Below are 18,428 nucleotides of genomic sequence, written 5' to 3' on the forward strand. Positions count from 1 at the left end.
TGCATTTGACCACTGATTTAAAAAAAAAAGTCAGTCAAAAAGTATGAAGAACTAGTCTCATAAATCACAGCAACAAATAATAATTATAGTATGTTTAAAACTTTATAACCTAGTTAAAGTGCTAGAGAAAATTATTTCATCAGTTAATTTCCAAAGGGGAAAAAGGTAAATTGTCCCTAAAATGTCCAACCACTGGTTTCCTAGAGAGTTCCGGTGTAAGTAATCCTACTCGAGTTTGATAAACGTTATCTGCGATAAATTCTTTATGTCTTGTCACATCCTTGGCTGAGTTTCGGAGCAAACCTTTGAAGAATCTTGCAGCGTGTATTCACCCTCTGGAGCGCTGAACACTGAAAATAGTACCAGGGAGGGGTGTGATGAGTCCTTACAACCTTATTTTTTTGTGTGTAACTTGACCCGACAGTGACTCCCAAGTTAACCCCATCCCACATGGCTTGCTCCAGTTTAACAGGGGATTCTCCGAGCAACTCAAGAAACACATGCCAACTTCCATGAGAGGGGTCAGAAATTGTAACACTTTACATTGTAATGTTCATGTTACACACAATAGCCTACATGCTCTTATTATTATGATGACTTGACAAAGCCAGCATCCTGTTATGTTACAGAATTTGGTTTAGGGGTTTTCTAAAATCCCTAAACCAAGACCAAATTTCTCAACTGCAATCCACTAAACTCAGCAAACTCAATGCATCTAGAACTTTAAAGGAATATTCCAGGTTCAATAAAAGTCAAGCTCAATCGAAAGCATTTGTAGCAAATGTTGATTACCACATAAATTAATTTAGACCTGTTCCTTCCTTTTCTTTAAAAACAAAAGCAAAAATCTTGGTTCCAGTGAGGCACTTACAATGGAAGTGATTGGGGCCAATTTTGTTTTTACATTAAAATACTAACTTTTTCAAAAGTATAGCCACAAGACATAAAGAACCTGTGCATAAACCTCATCCATTTTTTTGTGTTTCCCTCACACCTCTTTAGTATTCCTCAAACTTTCTCTTCTGAATAGTTTAACAAAAAAACAAAACAAAATGGCAAAATTGCTAAAGAAATAATAAAAAAAAAAATGTATTGCTACTAACAAAAGTTTATAGGGGCATTTAAGGTGCACTCAGTAATATTTATCTAAATAACTCTTAAAGACAGGAATTGTAATTTTGCAATATATGTAGAAAATCATGACCACTTACATTAAAATTAAGACTCCAGTCAAGTAACATTTTTTTATTCTACAAGGAGAGGGTCCGCACATGGGGGCTGCAATGTTAGAATCACATGACCAGCTGAATAATACACGCTTAATCTCAGTAACCGTCCTGTTATTTGACAGTTTCACTCATTGATTAAAGAAATCATGACAGACTGTGAATTTGACTGTGAACTGGCACCTGAAACTGAAAGCAATCGATTTTAAATGATTGTACATCCAAGCCGCTAGGTCTCAGTGTAAGACCCCGTTTCCACCTGGTATTAAGATGATGATCCCATAACATGTGGTCAGCCCTAAATACAGGGCTAAACAGGATCTAATAGGGCATTCTATTTGCACTCGGAATTCTGAAATTCTGAGTTCCCAGTAGGAACTTTTAACTGGAACGCCCCTTCAAGTCGGAGTTCTGACTCGAGAACCACAACATCCCAGACTTCAGAATCCAAAATTGCTGCTCAGTGCATCAACAGTAAGTGAAACAGTAGTAATATATTGTTTATGAGCACTTCTGTTTGTCTGTGCCTCAATAAACTCAGTGGCGCACACAGTACTATCCAACCTCTATCTGTGGACATGAAACTTCAGCATTATCTGTGCAAAATACTGCTTTTTTATGTGTTTTTATCGACTGGTATTGCTGACAATGGCTATTTCCCCACCCCGTTTGTATTCCGAAAGAGCAAGCACAACAAAGGTTTGCCTGGATGCGTCCGTCTTGGTTTTCCGACTTGTGCACTGGAACGTGGTCAACTCAGGTGTGACGTCATCAGGGGTGTAAAGTAACGAATTACAAATACTCACTTTACTGTAATGAACTACTTTTTTCCCAAGAATTGTACTTTTTTAAGTAGTTTTAAAATTGTATACTTTTACTTGAGTATATGTTAAGTGCTGTAACTGTACTTTTACTGCGCTATTTTACAACCGTCTGTGTTCGCTACTTCCCTGTCCTGATTTTATTTGTATCTATCAACATGATTGGCTAGGGAGAGTCTCGTGACTGCCGTCAAATCAAATCACACGTAAAAAACTTGAATGGCAGCTGCAGATCTGGCGCCATCTCTTATGGATGTGGAGAATTCCTCAAGCATAGTTTACAGCTGAAAATCACGGCTGCACCTGGAAGGGGTTTTCACAGTGAAAAATACCAATTACTTGATCGTGTCATGTGAGTTTAACTTGCTCAAGCCAGATATCAGCATTAATCCTGCTTCTAATTTGAAGAAACATATCGAGGTAAATTTCATATTTCTGCTTACTAGATTCTGTGTCTATAATGTAGCCTGTAATTTAATTATGTTTCACTGAGATTATTGGGCTGATGTGAGAGATTAATGCAATGTTATCAATAGGGCTGGGCAATAAAATTATCTAGATGTTTATCGGAAAAAAGAGAGATGACCTCGATCAAACTTTTGAGTAGTTTTCTATATTTAGCCTATGTTATACTGTACATCTAGAACAGGGGTGTTCATTACAACGATGACGATAGCAAGAGCACCACTGGTTGGTTGATCTAGATTAATTATATGAGATTTACTTTTTATTTCCTGACATCTGTAGCTGCGTGTTGTTTGATTGACAGGCGGCTAACGTTTGAGCGCTAATGCGGCTATAATTCCGCATTCGTCAGGGTGGACGAAGGCTTAAGCCGCAACGCGTAGGTGTATCTATCACCAATTTCACTGATAAAAGCCATGATTTAATAAAGGCTTTTTAACTTTTTTCTACACAAATCGAGTGCCTTGGAATATTTTGTTTTTGTTTTTGACATCAACAGAATGATTTGGCTATTGTTAGTAGTAGTTTTTTCTACTGAAAAAATGTAAGTTGTGCATCTATTTAGACTCAAAAAGTGCCTAAGAAAATACATATGTGTAGCTTATGCATAGCTTTTGTTTACCTTATGTGTATATTATGTGTTATGTGTAGCTCAATATGTGTTTGACAGCCAGTGGTGTCTCGTGGATTTTCAGTGTGAAAGTATTAATCCTGTTCAATATTTATACGGATCATCTCTTTGATTTAGAAAAAATAAAGAATCAAAATGAATCAGAATATATTCTATTCCATTGCTTTTTTATTTTTAGATCTATTTGTATAGATATACGTGCCGGGTCTCTAAAGAACCGAGTACATAATAATGTTTGTTGAAACCCCCATGCATTTAAGGTTTAAACCTCAAACTTTTAAAACTATTTCAAACAAGACGTTGTCAAGGCAACATCATAGTTTGTCTTGACAAACTTGACCTATCTATTGATTAGTGAACATTGTTTAATTACAACCAGCTGTAAAACTGTACATTGTATACAAGGACAATTATGTAAAGTTTGACCAAACCATATACATATGTGTTCTTCTTAGTGGAAGTAATATTTAGTCTCAGGGCATGGATGAGGTTTAAATTATTTTTGGTTTATTAATAGAGTGAGTTTATACTCAGCTGCCATGCATCTAATAATACATATGCTATTTGCTGGACATGGTTTAATGAGTGGCATAAATGACAAGGCTACAGTAGAGGAATCCCAGATGCTTTTTGAAGGAAAAACTCTGGATACACTGCGACCTCCATGTATATCCTGATAAATTATGCTTCTATCAGTAACACAGATACATCAATCAAACCTCCTGGAACTTTGGTCATAATGTCATTTATTGTTGCTCTAATTTGATAGCAGGGCAGCAAATGCTGTCAAACTGATAAGAGAACATTACACAAAAAAGGAAGGAAAGGGGTTCTTTGAGGATGTCAATGACCCAGTAACCCCCAAAACAGCAGCCGGTCCTATCTGCATGGTGGCCGTCGTTAGTTTTTCTATAGCCAAAATAAAGAGAAATGGCATAGGATTTTTTGAGAGTATACAGATGTTGTTCTTTAGATAATTTAAACTAAAACCAACAAGAAATTTGCACTCAGGTCAGCACATGGTTTGTCAACTGAGACTCGCCCAAATAGCCTTGACAAATGCCATAATGCCATTGAAACTTATTGAACTTATGGAAAGATTTCTTCATAAGGTTTAGGGCATGATGTTTCAAAAACAATTTGGCAGATGCAAAAGTTTTTACCAAATTTTATGGTTCGATTAATTTACAATACTTTCAGATAATGGAATCATCCCAATATCCAATGCAAAAACGTTACTTTAAGACAAGTACATTTTCAATGCTCAAGTTTATCATATATTCATATCAGTTTACCTTGTAAAATACAAGGTTCAGGGAAAGATTTCATCATCTGGGTGCATGAGCATGTATTTCTTAAAACAAATTTGACCTTTTTTAACCTAGTTTTATATAAGGATTTGATTAGGAATCTGGGAACACTGACATTTGAGTTTTATTTAAAGTGCTATTTATACTCAAATCAAAAACTTATTTTTAAAACAATTACATTTGCAATGCTTAAGTTTGACATATTTTCATGTCAGTTTACCTATAAATACAATGCATCTGTTAAAATGAATTTCTCAAACACATTGTTTGTCTTCTCATTTTTTCAAGCAGCCCTTTCATCACCTCTTTACTCCTAACAATGTTGGATAAATAATCCAGACCTCAATGCAAAAACCATGTTTATGAAGTGGATCTGGAAAGCAAGCCAGTGAGCGGAGCATGGGGCCTGTCTTATTTTAGTCAGCAAGAACTGTTATTGCTGATTCAGAAGCCACACTTGTGGTTTTGAATGGGCCACCAGCCTTGAGTACACCGTAATGAAATTGAAGACGTGATAGGTGCACAATAAGAGCTATATTACACTAGAGACACAACTTTAAAGAAATGATGAAGGCATTTGTGGTGCAGCAACAAGCCATCACAAGACTTTGTTGATATGTAAAACCCTTGTGTGGCTTAATGAATTGTTGCAAGGCAGCGATGCCATGAATAAACATAAAAAAAAAAAAGCAACTGCAGTCACAATTCAAAAGCACAATAAAAAAAATACAACCCACTAAAATAGGAAAAATAAAGGGATAGTGTGACGAGGAGGAGGGAACTGCCGGGTCGCGAGGACGCATGCCAGGCACTGATTTGTCCAAATCAGCCAGGAAGGGGATAAAGATGAGCCGGAGGCACTAGTTCGAGAGAAAGTGTATCCAGATTTTTTGAATAATATTTTAGCTCTGAATGTCCATGCAATGCATGTGAATGGGTACCAACATTTTGAAGCACCAAAAAGCACATAAATGTACCATAAAAGTAATCCTTAAGACTCTAGTGGTTAAATCGATATCTTCAGAAGCGATATGATAATGTGGATGAGAAAAAGATCAAAATGTAAGGATTTTTTAAATATAAATTCTCCTCTTAGCCCAGTAGGTGGCAATATGCACAAATAATATGAATCACCAAAAACAAAATAAGAAGAATGTGAAAGTGAATGTGGAGATTGATAGTAAAAAAGGGCTTAAATATTGATCTGTTTCTCAGCCACATTTATCGCTCAAGTAGATATGGATTTAACCACTGGAGTCATATGGATTACTTTTATACTGCCTTTGTTCTCCTTTAGGATAATTTTTGTACCCATTCACATAAATTGTGAGGACCAACAGAGCTAAAATATTCTTATAAATATGTTTTGTTTGTGTTCAGGAGAAGAAAGTAAGTCATACACATCTGGGATGGCATGAGGGTAAATTAACTTTAATTTTTGGGTGAAATATTCCTTTTAACTGAACCTAATAAGTTTAATTGCTGCCTTAAATTAGGTTAAATCAAAGTGGTGCCAAAGTTACAACTAGTTATATGTTTATTGCACATTTTCAACCAATTTGTATTAAATTACTTATGAAGAAAATTGAATTGAAATATTGAAAACTCATTAAATCAAGTAGAAATGACAAAAATACTGTAAAGCTAAATGTAGAAGCAAAAATGATGTTAGAATGATGAAAAACAAATGAGAGTACAGAGGTGAAATCTAATCAATTTTAATAAGCTTAACATATTATTAGATTATTTGCCTGATCAAGTGGGATTGAGTGAGAACTGATCATGTGTTGTCACATCTACAAAAATGTAACTAATGTATAAATCTAACTTCTGTCTAAGATAACGTGAGATGAACAGATTTGAAGAAATCAAGATCAGTTGTCAGTGATTCATTCTGCAGAGAGAATAAAATGCATTGAAGAAAAAAGTTAACCTAAAAAATGTGCTTCATGTGGTAACATCTAAATTAACTGTTTTTTTTTCAAGTCAAAAATATTATTGAACATCACTGAATCAATCTGAATACATTTGGTTACACCAACAAAACTATTTTAAGGGTTAGGTCAGGTAGAAATAGCTCCTCAAGCTTCTCAACACTACACATTTTGGATGTCTCCTCAATCAAACACACTTAATTCAACTCATCAGATCGTTAGTGGAGACTTCAAGACTTAAATTGGTCAGAAAAGGGTGACATACAAAATAGCCCATAGAATGTAACATAATTGATGGGGCATTAAGGAATGATTCCAATCAGTCACTTTTGGTGAATGTACCTAGAATTTAATTACTGCTTTGCCTTAATACTAATACGACTGCATAAGCGTCAGTTGTTGATGTATTGGGCAGGATGTTTGCTTAAGTATTAATGCTCCTGTGATTCTCTAAGACTGATAGTGTATACACTAAGACAGAGTCCTCCATTTTACATATTTTGTATAGCGAATGTGATTTATGCTGCACTTTTGTGTTACAAAACTAGATTAGTTCATAGATCTATTAAGCACAGTGAATTATTTTGAAAGATAGCCAGCTAGTCCATTGTGCTGATGGAAAACAAGGTCTATGCTCCAATGCAATATTTAAATGGCTCAGCAATAGTGTCCTATTGAGAGCATAGAAACAATATACTGTATATGTGTCATACAGTGATGAAAATGGAAGCAGCCATTGATGAAATAATGAGAGTGCAACATCTCAGATATTAAAAACTCCATCTTACTTACAGAAGGCAAATAATATTAGAGACATTTATGCAGTGACTCAAATGTAATCATCTGTCAAAAAGTGAATGATAAAGTATTAGACCAACTCGAACAGAGGCCGTCTCAATGGCACATACTATATAACTTTGTTGCTTTGAGAAATCCACAAAAAAATTGCCATAATACAAGTCCATGGCTTTTGTTCGATAGAAAAACAAGACACAGGAGACGACACAAAAGGCAAATGTCTAGTTTAAGCTAGCAGATGCTGGAGCCTTTACAGAGAGAGAAAAGGAAAGATATCCTGTTTGCTTCTCTATTCTAAAAGGTACATACATCAATTCTGATATGTAACTGTTCAAGAATAACAGTGTAGCATGTTGCTTGGTTACAGTGCCTTGTTTCGGATGTGGCTTGAGGACTTTGTAATGATTTGTGCTAGCAAGGGAGGAATAGCACACACTACACAATGGGAGACGCGCACCACAAATGTAATAAATTAAGTTCCTTTCACATTCGAATAATAAGCAAGACAGGATTACATGCTTTCATTCGAAGAAGCAGTAAGAATCAGCTGCAAATCCACATACTTCAAGGTTAAAAGTAAATAAATCAATTATAGATAAAGAGCACTTCCACAATACATCCCAGCAATATATAAAAGGTTTACACATATTTTCATAAATAATATGTTTCTCAACATGCTTTTTTAAACAATCAGTGCCAGTCTCCAGTGCATTTTTTCATTAGAAAACAAGCACTTGTGAAAATCCAGTGGAATTCTTCAGTATAGCATTCACATGCAGTCACACACATACACCTATGCAAACACTTTTCAGGATGACAATTTCCTCCTTTCTCCTGTTTGTTATTGTTGTATGCCAACAAAAGGTCACATGTGATTTGCTAATGGTGAGAAGATGAGGATGAGCTTTTGTGGTCCTTCTCTCCAACAGCTCTCAGTTCTGAGGGTCCAGAATGAGAAGTCAATTAAAGACAAGACTCATCTTGCGTATAGCATGGTGGAATGGCACTGCACTGGATACTTTGCGGTTTCTGTGTAATGAACAAGAGAACAAGCTCACAAAGATGTTGTTCTAAGTTTGTATACACTATGTGACAATATGACATCCTTTGCTGCAAATAAAAACAATTCTAACGTTTTCCAGTAAAACTCTCTAAACATCTTTAAAATAAGATACATTTATCCAAGAAGCAAAATTACATGAGATATTAAGACTTGATTTACATATATTTTTTACTTTTGCAATTGGCGAAATGTTTTTCTGGTCTTAAATCTAACAAAATATAGTATATCTTGTATTATTAAAGGAATAGTTCACCCCAAAATGTACTCAAGCAATGTGATGGCAATATGTTTGATCACAGGACAAGAACCAATGAGGTTTCATGTTATCAATGTTGCCATCAGATTGGATTTGCCACGATTTACGTACAGTTGTTTATTGATGAAATGATTTGACTTGAGAGTAAAAGACAACTTAAATTAAATGATTGTATGCCTCCAGAAGACTTTGAATATGATGTAGTTGACTACTTTTTTGATGCTTTTGGGTTTTGGAGAGGAAAGAAAGGCATAGAGTAGAAGTGTAGAACAACATGATGGTGAGTAAATGAAGACAGGATTTTCATATTTGGGTGAAATATTACTTTAATAAAAGGATATATAGTCTCTGAAAGCATGTCTTAATATCTTACACAGTTTTGCTTCTCAAGTAAATGTATCTTGTTTAAAGGTTGTTTAGATTTTTAATGAACTAGATGCTGACTAGAAAATGTTTTTTTTGCAGTGTTGAGGTTATATTAGGCCGGCACAAATTAATGTACATCTAACCTTGATTTTAATGCCAGAAATACATAAACAATAAAAACAGTGTCATTCGACCAATTACTGGCTTAATAGAAGCAATTTGTCACTCAGCTAAGGCTGTAAAACTCTAGACAGAACGTCTCGGCATACTTTGCTATAACCCTTGTTCCCTGAAAAAGCGGAACGAGATGCTGTGCTGATTCAGCGCTTTGGGAACAACTTTTAGGAGTGACCAGCTGTGAATAGGTGTGCAACACGTCAATAAAATTGACTAGAATTTACAGCCTCCGTTGGTGAAATCATCAGAATGCGCCAGTAGTAGGGCTATAAATACATGTGCAACAGGTGAATTGTCAGGTCTTTTGTCTGAAGACCGGTGTGAATGCATACAGGCGCCATGTATGTGCCATTGCGTCCAGACCCAGGGGGAGCTGGATGACTAAGAGAGAAGTAGATGCGACATTGCGCTGTCTGTTAGGAGGAGAAGAGGTCTACATCTGCTTCGTAAAATCTTAGCTAGATTCCATTCTTCCATCTGTATTTTTTGTCTGGACATCCAGGGATATATACTGCTCCGAGGGACAGGAGCTTGCCCTGGGCAAAAAGGACAAACTGTCATGCCAGTCTGTTTAACTGGCGTGACCATAGACCTCATTGATGGTTTATGTAAGAAACTGCCGCTGTGTTTTCCACTCGCACCAGGACATGACAGCCTCTCAAATGCTGGAGGAAGTATTTCAGGACCAGAATTACACCCATCAACTTCGACACAGTTGATGTGCCAGTCGAGCTGATGGGCCTCCCATTACCTTTGAGCTGGACGACCACTTAAGACCGTTCCCCAGCCCGACAGGGAGGCATCAGTCGTTAGCAATCTGCGATGGCAAGACGCACCTAGAGTGGGACCCAAAGCGAGGAGCCGGGGTCTGAACCACATAGAAAGGGTACATAGCTCGCGTCGGTACATATCTGCCTTCGGGGATTGGCCCTTGGGTGAAATTCCCTGTCTTTGAGCCACAACTGAAACAGTCTCATATGCAGATGGCCCACAGGAAGCACAGAGGATGCAGATGTCATGAGACTCAAGTTAAAAATTTGGGCTAGCCTGACTTTGCTCAGGGTATACTGAATGGTCTCGATTCTAGCGGGAGATAGCTGTGCCAGCATCATGACTGAATTCCACATGATCCCTAAATACGTCATTCTCTGGGTAGGATAAAATGCTTTTCTTGGCATTGACTTTTAACACCGAAGCAACCAGGTGAGCTAAGACAATATTCCTGTGCTGTAATGCCAGTTCTCGTGCTAGAATCAGCTAGTCGTCTATATAATAAAAAATGCGGATGCCCCGGAGTCTTAATGGAGCCTACATCCATGCACTTTGTGAATGCGCAAGGTGATAAGGCGAATGGAAGAACACGATATTGGAAAGCTTCGCCCCCAAACGCGAACCTCAGGAACTTTCTTTGTTGTGGCAAAATTAAAATGTGTCAATGAGATCGATCGTAACTAACCAATCAAGATGTTGTGTTTTTTGACACGACCGTTCTGACAGTTAACATCTTGAACTTGAGTTCCTTGACCAAAAAGTTCAAGCCTCGAAGATCTAAGATCGGACACAATCCCTAATCCTTCTTGGGAACCAGGACGTATCTCCTGTAGTAACCTGACTCTCTCCCTAGAAGGGGAACGTGTTCTATGGCCCCACTGACCAGAGGATATTGCAACTCTTATGACAGTAAATGTGTTTGTTCCGGTTTCACGGTAGTAGGAACCACGCCATTGAAACGCGAAGGATGGCAAATGAATAGAATTCTTTAGCCTTTTCTACTGTCTTTAGGACCCACGTAGAAAAACTCTGCCAGGTTCTCTGAAATGGGTACTAATTTTGATACTTCCCATTGAGGGAATGTCGGATGTTGCACGTCCTGGGTGACAACAAGAAGCAACGGAACACCCAAAATTGAGCTGGAAACCTCTAGCTCCCGAACCACCGGAGGTGGCGTAAATATAGAGGTTCCGTGGGGGTGTCGGGAAGGTGCCGGGAAGGCGCCTTCCAGTGAGGGCTACCTCCACAAGGCTGGGCGCAAGACCATCAGGACTATCTCTTTTTTAGAAATAACAGTCCTGAGGTCTTGCTTTGGAGGCTGCTGAGGGTGGCGAGCCGATCCCCACTCTTTGCGAGGGGGTGTGTGACTCACCACACACTGCCTTCTAGAAGGACCGGGGGGAAGCTGGGTGGCCGACAGCCACTCCCTCTGAGTGTGGCGAGGAAGGAATTGCACAAAGGCTTTCTCGTTTCTTTTTACCTCACGAAACCTGGTAATGACTGTATTCATAGTCACCGAACAGGCCAGAAGGTGAAATTGGGGCATTAAGGAGGAACACTCTGTCCTTATCCTTAATACCCGAAAGATTTAGCCACAGATGCCTCTCCGTACTGACCAAAGCAGGCATTGAATGGCACGAGCCATCTGCTTGGTCGCACGGAGAGATAAATCTGTGGCTTGACGAAGCTCTGAAAACGCTTCCTCGTCGAAAGTACTCCCCGCACTCAGGTCCTTCAATAGACCAGCCTGGTACGCTTGTAACAACGCCATGGTGTGTACAGTGGCACCAGCCTGACCTGCAGCTTGATAAGCCTTCCCCACAAGCATTGAGGTGGTCCTACATTGCTTTGTGGGGAGAGTTGGTCCTTTTAATGATGATGCCGTACCAGGCGACAGATAGCCCGCGAGCGTCTCTTCTACCCGTGGCATCGTCATATACCCCCGAGCCTTAGCACCCATGATAGTCGAATATGTCGATGTTGAGGGCACAAAGACATGGTAAGTATAAGTTGTCTTCCATGAACGAGTCAACTCGTCATGGAGATCATCAAAGAAGGGGAGAGACTGACGTTGAGTTCCCTCTCCCTGGCAACCAGACAGAAATCTATCCTCTAATTTTTAATGATTGGGGGTCTCTTATTCATGCGGCCAGTCAAACTGTAGTCTGGCCACCGCACGAGTAACTACCTCGAGCAATTCCTCAACCGCTTTATTATTATGCGAGGAATGCTCAGAGAATCCGTGGTCCCAAGAGACTCATCGTCCCTCTCAAGAACTGAAGAGGTGCCGAGTCGCGCTTCGAGATCATTCGAGGGACCGGTTGGATCTGGAGAGAGAGCGAGTGATAGGGACAAACCCGTCTCTCGCTCCTCGGCCAGATCCATACATGAGCCCCATGACTAAATGGTGGGGGCTGGCTCTTGGAAATAAGCGAGACGAGTGCGCAGCATCTTCACTGTGAGCAGCTCACAATGCTCACACCCGCCTCATTCTAACGAAAGAGCAGCATGCTCTTCCCCCAAACAAACAAAACAAAACTGGTGTGTGTCTGATTCAGTTTGCTTTGTTTATCACTCATTTTCTCTTTGTCTTTCAAACTTAAGTGATAGAAGAAACAAGAAAAAGATTTCTGCACACTGCCTGACAAATCTAACTCCTAACAGAGGAAAATACAGAGTTTGAGATGCTTGAGAAGCACAACACATCAGAGAATGGTCTGAAGACAAAAGACCTGACGATGCACCTGTGGCACATCTATTTATAGCCCCACTACAGACGTATTCTGATGATGTCACCAGAGGCTATGAATTCTAATCAGTTTTATTGATGTGTTGCACACCTATTCACAGCTGATCACTATTAAAGGACGTTCCCAAAGTGCTGAATCAGCGCAGCATTAAGTGCAGCTTTTGATAAGGGAACATAAGATTGACAAAACCTTTTTATGTATGAGCTTTCTCTCTTTCTCTTTATGTATGAGCTTTATCTCTCCTCTTCTTGGCACTCACTGTCTGAAGGCTCCTGTACAACTAATTTAAGTGTGAAATGTGAATTCAGGCCTGTTTTCTGGTCACGATTCTTAAGATAAGGGAGAAAATATGTTTTTATTTTTTTATAATAAATCATTTTGAAATGGATATATTTATAGACAAAGGTCTCAGCTAACGAACCATTTATTCACTTTATAACTTACATCTTACTGTAAGTTGAGTCAACTCTGTTAGATACACTAAAAGCAAGCTATTTTAATTGTATCCATCCAGCAAGAGTGAAAAATCTTTAACAATCTAATAATGGTGTTCAGTAAGGTGTTAAGTGATAAAATATTTTCATATTTTAACCATGTGTTGTACACTGGAGCCATTTACTTTTTTTTTCCTCATCTGAATCTGCCTCTATAACCTAACCTAAAGTGCTAAAATTATTCCACAAGTCTTAACAGAAATGATCACAATGGGATGCTGGTGTTGACATTATGAATCTGTGAAATATATATACGTATATATATATATATATATATATATATATATATATATATATATATATATATATATAGATATATATAAAGAGAGAGTGCTGGACAGATGACAGACAGACAGACAGATAGACAGATAGACAGATAGATAGATAGATACATAACACACACATATATAAATTACTTAATTTATAAATTAATTAATATATAAAGTGAGGACACATCTTTGAAAAAACTTTACAGTTTTTTTATGAAAAATATAATTTAACTGTTACTATATGCATTGTTTGATATCTTACACATACCTACCTACCTACCTTTCATTTCATATTTATATTTATATATCTTGCTGAGGACAGGTTAAGTTACATGTGCTTCCAAGTATAGAGCAAGCATTTTACAAAATTATAATGAAATGATAAAAAAATATATAAGTAATAAATACCCTGAGTATACACATTTCCTTAAGATTTAAATTTTTCAGTATTTTTATTATTATGATTTTTAATCATAAAGAGGACTTTTGTATGTGGGAGATGTTTTGTAAATTATTTCAAGAATCAGTATGCTACCAACGAGTGTGTGACTTTGAAATTGTTACTATGCTGCTATCAGCCAATTATAATTATTATTTTATGAATGTACTGTACACTTAAATCACTTTTAAAATCACAACTTTGGATGTGGTCAAGATTTCATGGCACTGACAGACAGAATAACTGACAGCCTGATTGTAGGACACACTCCTTTTAGCAAAACATACCTTTATACTTGAGAGAAGGTGCTACTATACTAGGCCATCATAGAGAGACAGAGCTTGTACAATCGAGGGATCTGCCTTTGAGCCCTCCTGGAACTCCTGCAGAGTCAGCCTTCCATCAGCATTCTAAGAAAACAAGCATGCCAACATGATCACACAGGATATCCTGTGTTGTTTAGCATTACTTATGGGGCTTTTCCACTGCACGGTAAAACTCAACACAACTCGACTCTGCTCCCTTTTAAGGGTTTTCCACTATGGATAGTACCTGGTACCACCTCGGTCAAGGTTCCATGCGAGCCGAGCCGATAATAAATGTGACTTCAAAATCGTCTAGATCACTGATTGGTCAGGGAGAATCGTTACTACCAGCGTCACTGGATTTCTGACACGCAAAATCAACCAGCTAGTTTTAAATTTAGCAAAAGCAATAACATAAGTATCATTTGTTCACGCAACTTTCGAAATTGTGAAAAAGAAAGGCTGTGAAAAGAAAAGAAAGAAAGAAACAACAACATGGTCAATAAACGAGGTGCAGAAGGTCCACTCCTTATCGACAAGCGAAACGATAAAGTCTCTCAGGTATCAGCTGTTGGCTGCACATGGCTACCACCAGACCTACCAACAGTGTAGGGTAACTTTTAAAAACATAAAACTGACTACAGAACTATCAAGGAAAAGTGGAAGTGGTTCAACCAAATGGACGCTATCTAAAGTGGCAAGCAATGGGAGGGAGAGTGCCCTGGACTGGCGTTGATCCACGATGGAGGATGGTATGTTTAGTTATGTTAACTCTATACTCTGCTTGAAAGATTCACTTTATTTAGTTGACCAGCTACTAGAAGCTTGCTTCTAAAACAACCAGGCCAATTTAAATGTTACACTTGTGTAAAATCACCATGCAACAACTGCTTTATGCAGCATAATGAGCTAGTAGCTAACTGCTAGCGGTTGTTATTGTTTTGGTCAGTGTTTAAGATAATGTCACGGCAGTAGAGGCGGCGCAACTATGACAATCAGCCTATAATCCCACCCACGTTGAGATGGCACTAAACTGCAATGGAAATGCAAGATCAGAAAAGCGAGTAGAGTTGAGGCGAGCCGAACCGTAACGTGCAGTGGAAAAGTGCCTAAAAAGCCTAAGTTCTCATCCCACTATGAACAAGCTTCTCGATAACACTTTACAATAAGGTTCCATGTGTTAACATTAGTTAACAACAATAGTTAACATTAACTAATAATGAGGATTTATTAATCTTGGTTAATGTAAATTTCAAAATAAAGTTAAATCAAAAGTTTATGCATTAGTTAATGCACTATGAACTAACGTGAACTAACAATTAACAATTGTATTTTTGTTAAATATATATATATCTTATCTCAAAGCACTCATGGACATGCAACAGACATCAAGATTTTAGCTGGGAAATTATTTTAATTTCACATGCCTTTAGAAGACTTGGAATATGACAAACAAGTCACATGGTCTACTTTTCTGGAATTTAGTCTCATAAAGTTAAAAACTTTAGTTTTTTTCCACATAGGAAAGAAAGTCATACAGGTTTGGAACATGAGGTACACTTTAGTAAATTATAACAGAATTTTCATATCTGGGTGAACTACTCCTTTAAGGTTGCTTTTGCGTATATGCAGATGCATGGTAGTTTTGCATGAGGTTGTGGTGGGACTATCTAGTGGCCCATAAATTTCACACTTCACCTCTAAGCCAATTATGCATGAGACTGTATGCATAAGGAAAACTCCCTCTCTCTAAATTTATGCAAAGTTGCTTTGCATACCCAGCAGGGGGCGAGTGCTAAAAGGCTGATCAATTGAGGAAAGGTTTACTGCAGAGTGAGGAATAAAAACACTGTATCATTCACCTTCTGTCGCTAAGTGTGGTTCAGCATACTTAGAATAAAAAGTAACAGCAAATATCTAGCTCCTATACAGCTACCCTGCTGGATCCTCAGAGTAGCAATCCCTATCTGAAATTGCAATGATAAATCACACCATCTCTGTAGGTGCTTCTACAGAGAACATTCCCAAACATGCCCTGATCTCATCTTCCAGTGCTCAAAGTGGGCTTGAGTAAGCATTAGTGCTAGGCTCCAATGTTAGCGCTCGCGCATGCCACAGTAGCGTTTATAGACCCCAGGGCAGCTTTAGTGACGCTAACTTTGCCACAGATATGAGCTCTTGTTTCCAACTGTATTTCTTGATCTGCCGTGCACTGCACTGATGATAGAGGAATTAATAAAGCTCAAATTTAAACCAGAGCTATAAATGAATGAGTTGTCTTGATAGGCCTGGTGATAGGGTTTAGATTTTTTTTTTAAATCCATAAATAAGCAGTTCTCTGCTTAACTGATTTTAATAAACTAAATAAACAGCATCCTGATCAAGTTTTTTCATAGTAAAATGTCTAGGTAAAAAGGGGTTGCATGCAGGATCCAGGATTATTAACTGGTTATCAGTATAATTGGGGCTGAAAACAAAATATACATTACCTTATCCATCATGGCAAAAATGCGATCCACTCTCTTCTCTGGTGTGTTTTCATCTTCTGGAAGGTCCACCGTGTTTCCCTTAAAACAAATGAAATAATATTTAAGACACTTGAGATATGCTTTACTCGTTAAACAAATGGCATATGTTCCTGCTGTAATTACGTATGCAATGAAGGGTGACTTACCACCATCTGATAGATGGCATCCACTATATTGAGCATTTCATCACGTGTGATATAGCCATCATTATCAAGATCATAGAGCTTAAAAGCCCCTGCAGTGAGTAAAGAGAAGTCATGGTTAGCGTGGACAGAAAGTGGTGAATCAAACACAGATCAACTCATTTATCTCAAATGATTCCATAACGATTAAAGGAATAATTCACCCAAAAATGATATTTCTGTAATTATTTCCTCACCCTTGCACTTTTGGTATTCAAACAGCAATGCATATATTGAACACAGCTGTTAAAGGGGTCATATAATGCCATTTTTGTACAAGTTAATATGAATCTTTAGGGTCTAAATGAAAACTTTGTAATATACTTTTATTAAAAATTCTCATTAGTATTTTAAGAAAACACAAATTTTACCTGCTCAAAAACAGCTCTTTTTTCAGCATGCCGTTTCAGAGCATATGACTTTAAATGATAATGAGCTTTGGTCACCCCGCCCCTCCGTACACAGTTTTTAATAACACAATAACCATAACGCGTAGTTCATCATAAACATGGGAATATGAATTACATTGAGAACGTCGTAACGTTATGGAAAACATGCCGTAATGTACCCTGAGTGTAAACATTAGCCACATTTATTGTGAAGCGTGCAAGCGATTCGCAAAGATTAATATAAAGGTTAATAAAACGTTACACTTACTTCTTCTGGAGGTGCAGAGGGAATATAAATAGTTGGTACCGAATCTTTTTTCAGCAGCAGCTTCTTAGCAAAACCAGCTTTATACTGACCCTCGTTTATAAAGCAGTCTGGTGAAAAATTATTCGCGCAAACATGAACGAATTGACGTTGCTCGTGGGGAATATTCCCATCGTAAACAAAACTCAGCCACTGCGTCTTCAGCGGTTCAGATTTAGGAACATCAAAATGACTGCTGTGTTCGTTATTACACCGAAGAACAGAACACCACAATCGCTTAGGCGCCATTCTGCTCCAGTGTATCAACAATGATGACGGACTATGATTGACAGCTCGCTCACGAGCGAGGGCGGGTCTGTGTTGAAACACTGCTGTCAATCAACAATCCTGGGAGGGGCGTCCGACCGTGTGACGTCCCCCCCCCGTGTGACGTCACACGGTCGAACGGCTTGATTTGAGGCAGGGGAAAATATATAAGGAGATTAAAACAAAAACACTGGATGGATTTTTATCATAAGAGGATGGTTGTGTACAGGCACAGCCAACACACATTTCAGTACAATCAACTTGAAAAAGTGCATGTACCATTATATGACCCCTTTAAGCTCCAAAAATAATTAGAAAAAGCACAACAAAAAAAAAATACCATTTGATTCGTGAACGGCTTCTCTGAAAATTATATTTTCTTCGCTGATCAGTTTTTGACTCAATGGACCAGTCGAAATGGTTCTTAAGTTAAAAGTGACTGGAAATTGTCAGTAAATAATGAGTTAAATTTTGGCTGATTCATTACAAATTCATGTTTTGACTTCACAGAAAAAAATATTTAAATGCCTTACATTCAACCAAGAAAAACTTTGAAAAAGCACCAGTTCATCAGTTCTATTTTATGAATTGAAAGGCAAAGTTAGCATAGAGTAGATGTACGCTTATCAACACACTGAGGACCTAAGGCCTGGGTGTAGGAATGACTGATAATGAGGCATCCT

At 38.0% G+C, this 18,428-nt stretch overlaps 1 protein-coding gene across 4 annotated transcripts in view; it reads right to left on the reverse strand.

The window, feature by feature from the left end:
• Positions 1-5,055: 5,055 nt before the first annotated feature.
• The window catches only part of LOC127621384 (neuronal calcium sensor 1-like), a 57,696-nt gene continuing 44,323 nt past the window's right edge, over positions 5,056-18,428 (reverse strand). For all 4 annotated transcript variants that reach the window (XM_052094950.1, XM_052094951.1, XM_052094952.1 and 1 more), the window contains 4 exons: positions 16,750-16,838; positions 16,565-16,642; positions 14,058-14,180; positions 5,056-8,214 (listed from right to left, as the gene is read on the reverse strand). In XM_052094950.1, the coding sequence (XP_051950910.1) occupies positions 14,082-14,180; positions 16,565-16,642; positions 16,750-16,838 (266 nt within the window). In that variant the 3' untranslated portion in view covers positions 5,056-8,214; positions 14,058-14,081. The remainder of the gene's footprint in view (positions 8,215-14,057; positions 14,181-16,564; positions 16,643-16,749; positions 16,839-18,428) is intronic.

This window comes from Xyrauchen texanus, chromosome 27 (genome assembly GCF_025860055.1).
Source record: "Xyrauchen texanus isolate HMW12.3.18 chromosome 27, RBS_HiC_50CHRs, whole genome shotgun sequence".
In the NCBI taxonomy this organism is placed as follows: Eukaryota; Metazoa; Chordata; class Actinopteri; order Cypriniformes; family Catostomidae; genus Xyrauchen; species Xyrauchen texanus.